Source organism: Taeniopygia guttata, chromosome 9 (genome assembly GCF_048771995.1).
Source record: "Taeniopygia guttata chromosome 9, bTaeGut7.mat, whole genome shotgun sequence".
In the NCBI taxonomy this organism is placed as follows: Eukaryota; Metazoa; Chordata; class Aves; order Passeriformes; family Estrildidae; genus Taeniopygia; species Taeniopygia guttata.
In genome coordinates, this window is record NC_133034.1 from 6,101,683 (window position 1) to 6,107,682 (window position 6,000).

At 48.2% G+C, this 6,000-nt stretch overlaps 1 protein-coding gene across 4 annotated transcripts in view; it reads right to left on the reverse strand.

Moving 5' to 3' along the window:
* Window positions 1-5,227, reverse strand: part of LOC115496380 (uncharacterized) — an 84,752-nt gene extending 79,525 nt beyond the window's left edge. The window contains exon 1 of one of the 4 annotated variants that reach the window (XR_012057338.1): window positions 4,994-5,227. Coding sequence is in view for 3 of the 4 variants with exons in the window: in XM_072933294.1 (XP_072789395.1) it covers window positions 4,994-5,061 (68 nt within the window). In the remaining variant the exon portion in view is untranslated. The remainder of the gene's footprint in view (window positions 1-4,993) is intronic. The other 3 variants (XM_072933294.1, XM_072933293.1, XM_072933295.1) reach the window with 3 other exon arrangements.
* Window positions 5,228-6,000: the final 773 nt, after the last annotated feature.

The window sequence follows — 6,000 nt, forward strand, 5'->3', positions numbered from 1 at the left end:
CATGGCTCACTGGCTGGCACTGATGCATGTGGGGGGCCGTCAGCTTGGCTCAGCACGGAGATTTGGAGAGGATAAGAGCAGGAAAATACAGAGGGGAGCAGTTAATTAAGGCTGATATTGCAAAGGACATTGTTTGCTGGATAATGAATTCCATCCGCTCCAGAAACACAAGTGCAATTAAAGGTGTGAGAGATGAAGGGCAGGAGGGAGCAGTGGGTCACTGTCACTGTACAAAGTGGCCCCAGGGGCCCTCCAAAGATGGGCTTTCACACAAGAAAACCACCACCAGAGATTATTTCTCATAAACAAGGCAGAGGAGCTGCTGCCTTGTTTTCGCCCCGGTGAGGAAGGGCTCCCTGTGGTGTCAGCCCTTAGAGGGATGTGAGAGCTACTCAGGTTGAAAACAGGTTGATTTAGGTGGTCCTCAAAGCAAGAGGAATGTGGAGTTTAGCAGACAGGCCCATACACAATAACACTGCCCACAAGTTCATGTTCATTCCCTCCCTTCACCAGGAATTCACAGGTAATTACTTAGCAGGAATTTATTCCCATTTTTAGCCAGGCCAACAGAGATGCTCAGATGTCACTAGGAGCCCACTGTTTTCATCCTCCACTAGCCCTCATCTACATCTACATCCTCTCTACCCTCCCCATCTCCTTCCTGAAGGAGAGAGGGAACCTTGGTGCTGGAATTTGTGCTCCAGCTTGGGTCCCCTCCTGGTTCAGAGGCCACCACAGACCCTCTGCTCGTTCTCCACATGAGTGCATAAACCTGTGTGCCATCACCTCACAGGACAGACAACTAAGGGAGGAAAGATGGTGGAAAATCATCTTTTTTGTGGGATAGGAGCCTCAAAGCTTGGCTTGGAGACCGTTGGCATGGAGAGGAAGGAAGACACGCAATGTGCCTGCCATATCCTCTAGAGCAGCAGAGAAACCAGGCAGCCCATTCTAGCCAAGAGCACAACGCCCAGGAGTCAGGCCTGGATTTGGATGGAGCATTGCACAGCCCTATTTTTAATTACTGAGGATTATTTATGTTAGATAAACAACCTGACACCATTTGGCACCTGGTTTGTTCCTGCTGTAGGTTAATGAGGATCTGATGTCTGGGGTGTCTTTGAACTCCTCTCAATTACCAGCAGCAGAAGCATCCCAGGGTCAGATCCCTGAGCCCTTTAGGGATTTAGCTTCCCTGTCCCTAAAGAGATCACGGATAAGGTTTATGGTCACCACTAACCCTGTGTCTGTGCACTCTCTAAATTAACACAGCACTGACCCAGGCAAGATAAGGAATTAATCGAAATGAACTCCCTGAGCAGTGGCCTTGGCAGTTCTCTGCTCTCCTCCCTCCAAGCCTGGCTAAGCTTCCTCAGATCCTGACTGGCTTAGAGCAACTCTGCTCCACTCGCTGGTCCTGACAGCTTTCTATATCACATTCCAAGTGAGAAGAGAGTACAGAAAAAAAATCATAAAAGTTTTATTGGAAAATATTTCTCTTTTAGCCAAGACTGTTGTTGATACAATCACTTTTCCATTTTCTGCAGGAGTCTGAGTGTGAGCCTCTCCCCCAGCCCATCTCTCAAGCTTATGATCTGAATTTGTTTGTCCATTCCCAGCCTGCCAAACCATTTTCAATAATAAGATCCATCTCCTCCTGCTCAAGGCTGCATTGTCTTCATATCCTTGGAGATCAGATGTCTGTTCTCCCTTTTATCACTTGAGCTGCACGTGTTTTGATTGTAAAGACCCTGATAACACTCCAGTTAGCCCCTCACAAGTGAAATAATAAAGGAGAGATAACATTTCTAGGCGTGACACTTAGACTGTCATCCTACCCTGAGATAACAAGGAGCAGACAGCCTGGGAGTCTGTCTTACTCCGATAAAGATCTTGTCACCATAGATACAAAAGAGATAAACTTTCTAAAATAATATCCCTGTTCATGTCACTTTGTTCAAGTTGGAAAAGTGCAATTCCTCGCCCTCTTCCCACCGGGTGTGTTTACAATTCCTGCCATGCCCATCCCCTTGGCATGTTGCAAGACAGGGATTTGTGTTTCTCACCCTGGAGGAGCAGCTCACAGGAACCATCTCCCAGGATCAGGTTTTGGGCACCACCAGCTCTGGCAGAGCAGAGAACTCATCAAACACTTCTTGTAGAGGGTGGTACCCACCACAGCCCAACCAAGCACCAGTTATCCCCACGTGCTGCACCTCCCTGCTCCCAAAAAATCCCCCACATCCATGGCTGTGTGGCCCATCGCTGCAGGATGCTGCTCCCCAGCATTCCGAGCTGCCTTTCTCCATGCTGACTACAAGAGATGCTTGACATTTCTGAGTTGAGGCATTTCAGAAATGACAAATGGGCTTGCAATCGAAATGAAAACGTGTGCAGAAACATCTCTGATCAGGCTGGGAGCTGCCAGGCTTAGAAGCTGAAAGTCAAGCATTTCTCTAATAAAGCAAAATAAAATGCAATAAAATTATATAATTTGTTCAAGAAATACATCTGGCAATCCAAAACTATTGCGACCCTTGGGAGTTGCTTGTATTGTTTGGTTGGTTTTTATGAAAGTACTTTTAAATACTTCACAAAGTGTTTTGAAGGACAAACACATCCAAAGGGGGCCTTTCTAAATTGACATTTTCTCTAAAGAAACAAGGTGAAGTACCTGTTGGAAGTCTACCATATTTAGTTGTCTCACTGAAGAAGCAACTAGCAGCACCAATGTGTTTTGGTGACACCAATGTGTGTGGTCTTGCCATTGTAGAAAATGCAAGAATTTATTCTCCTCCTGGTGAATATTGACCCAGGCTTTGCTTCACTGCATATTTGCCTCTCGGGTCAATAAATCATCATGTTCATCTCAATAGAAGTCAGTATCTGCTTATTATTATATTAACCTTTCCTGGGCAGATAACAGCTGGTTTTCCCCTCTAATAAGATATTGCACAAATTGAATAACCAAGAAAGATTCCTTTGTGATTGGACTTTTTCACTACCAGCACTCTTGCTCAGTTTGAGGCATGTGAAACAAGACCCATTTAATGCACCACATGGAGCTGTCTTTCTCCTATACAAGCAGCTTTCAGAGCACACACTGAAAAAGCCCCAGGAAAAGCCCTGGGATATCTGGGAGATACAAATCCATGGAGTCCATCCTCTGGCCAGCAATGTAAAAAAAATGGTGCATCATTTTGTCCTGCAAGAGGTCAGGCTTTCATCCTGGCCAGGTATTAGCACGAGCCTTCACAAAGCACCCAACACAAAGACAGGGAGGCTCAGCCAAAATTTGGGAAGGAAAGATTTGTGAATTTGAGAGGAAGGATGGCTAGGCAGAAGGACAGATGGAAAGCATGAGGATGAAGGCAGAAGGAAAGAAGCCTGGCACGCAGGAATAAAAAGTGACTCTTCATTATGGAGAGAAAAGGGCACGTGCTGAAGTGGAGCCCAGCCTCGGTCCCCCCACACGGGGCACAGAGAACAGGAGATACCTGGTGGGGCTGTGCCTGCTGCCCTCCTGCCACCAGCCTTTGGGGATTACAGACAGCATGGCACTTCTTCAAAAGTGCAGAAGACAGCCTTGACATCCTGGCAAGTTCCTGCCTTCAATAAAAAGCAATGACTTGCAAGGCTGCGTGTGAGATATGGCGACACATATGGCTGGCACAGTGTCCTACATACTGCCTGAGCTGCCACCAGCCACCTCGCTGCCTGCAAAGCTCCTCAGCTATTAAAGTCACACTATAAAATGTAATTTGCCTTTATATCTTAAGCTCAAAAGTGCCTTTAAATTTGATATATGCACTCCTTCCCTGAAATCTAGATTTTAACGGTGCTTCTTTCAAATGTAAGTGCTGCCCACAGGTGCCAGCCAGACTTTCTGTGTAGGGGAAACAGAATGCTGGTAAAACTTAGAATAAAACATTTATCATGTTTCATTAGACTAGACTGGAACTGAATGAAATATGTGTCATTAATTGGTTAGTCTGTGCATATCTGCCCAGTGAGGAGTGGATCACCTTGGGTATCTGCTGGGAGTGAGACCAGAGAGAGCTGCAGAGGAGGGGAAAGCTTCAGCTTTGTGGAAAAGACTGAATGAGAAGGATACTGGGCCAGAGGGCAGGGAAGAAACAGCACAAAGTCATCCCCATAATCTGTATAATATACCCCTGGAGTCTGCTGCTGGATCCAAATGTGGTCCCAAACATCCCTCTGTTTATAAACACTCACTTCCAAAGGCTTCTGAGCTCCTGAACAAAAACAAACACCAGCCATGATATGAGATAAAGAGGAAATGAGCCAGAGTAAACCCTGCAGTGGGAACAAAGCCTGGGAGAGCAAATACAGAGCCCCAGGGGACAGAGGCTGTGGAAAGCACAGGGAAAGGATGCTTGCAGGGGTGGCAGGAACACCTATGGCCTCACGAAGGAGGAAGAGCTCCACCAGCTTTTCCAGCAGCAGGGAGAAGCAGGATGAGCTTTACAGCTTAGCAGAAACCCCCCTGAAAGACTCTGGGCTTTTCACCTCCAAAATCCACCAGAACTGTAATGCCAGGCACTTGGGCTGAATGGCTGCTGCCCACCATGAAATCCAGATTAATCCAGGCAGATGCTGAAGCCCTGGCAGCAAATGGCTGAGCAGTAACTGCTCCTCCTTTCCCGTGCTAGGAAAAAGCTTGGCTTTGAGACATCCCACTTCACCCAAGGATCCCAGCTTCTGTAGCCAGGAAAACCCTTCCAGATTCCAGGGTGCCTGGCTCCCTTCGCCAGGGGAAGGATGGGGGTGGAGGGGTGGGGTGGAGAGTGGAGAAGGCAGCATCAGGTACCACAAGAAACCTCAGTGGGGGACAAAGTGCCATCACCTTATGTCAGCCCAGGCTTGCTCCTTGGAAAAATGTTTCTAGACATGCCCAGGGACAGGAAGAATTCCCACACAGGGAATGGCATAATTTCACCAGCTTCCAGCCTTTGGAATGCACCCATCCTACCTCCCGAATCCAGGCCCGAACAGGTCAGAAGGTGAAGGATATCTGTGATCCAGGGCACGTTTCATCATGGCAAGGAGGAGCCCCTGGCATGGACAGGAGGCTTCCCCCTGCAAAGGAAGGAAATGCAGCCCATGCTCCGCGGCACAAACAGCGCACGGGATGACGGGCGCACATCCAGCCAGAAACTTCTGGCAGTTTTTGTCTTGTTTTTCACGTGATGGAATCAAAGGGTTTCCTGCTGTGCTCTGAAAAGGGCAGAAACAATAACCTTTGCAATTAGCACTTGGCAGAACAAGCTCCTGTCCACAATAAATTAACGGAACCAATTAGGGGGGAGGGAAAATCATCAGATGCCGTAAGGTAAATCCCCGCTCTGCCTGAGTACGAGCAGAGGCTGTTCTGGAGCACAGCCACTCTGGGACATGCTGCTGGCTCCAAGGAGGGACAGACAAAGGCTTCCTCCCTGTGCCCAAGCTTTGTCCCAGCCAAGGGAGGGGTGGAAAGCCAAGCCACACTTCCATTTGAGACCTGTCATATGAAATTTATTGCCTTGTTCTCACCTCGCTGGTGGCAACCACATCCCAAAGGGGCCTCTCAAGGCAAGGGGGATCACAGACCAGTCCCTCAAGGGGTGAAGTTCTCAGCTGGGATATAATGGGTGGATGAACTGTGATAGAACATTTCCTTTGTTTGCTCCCAGACCTTCAGTTCCTCCCTGTTGTAGCTTGTGTCTGTAGGACACAGAGGTTCCTTGCCTGCCACTCCCTGCAAGGGGGACACTGAGTACCAAGGCTGGTGTCCCTGTCAAACCTCACCAGCTGCTTGTGGCCAAGACCTGCAGCCAATGCCCCTACTGAGAGCAGAGAGCACCAGGATGGGGACACATGCCAGCGAGGGTTCCCAAGGCTGAGCCATCCTCAACAACAAACGTGGCCTGAAATAATCAGAACACTGATTTTTCAGCACCTACCTAATCCAACATTCTCCATTCTTCCATCCAACGGAAG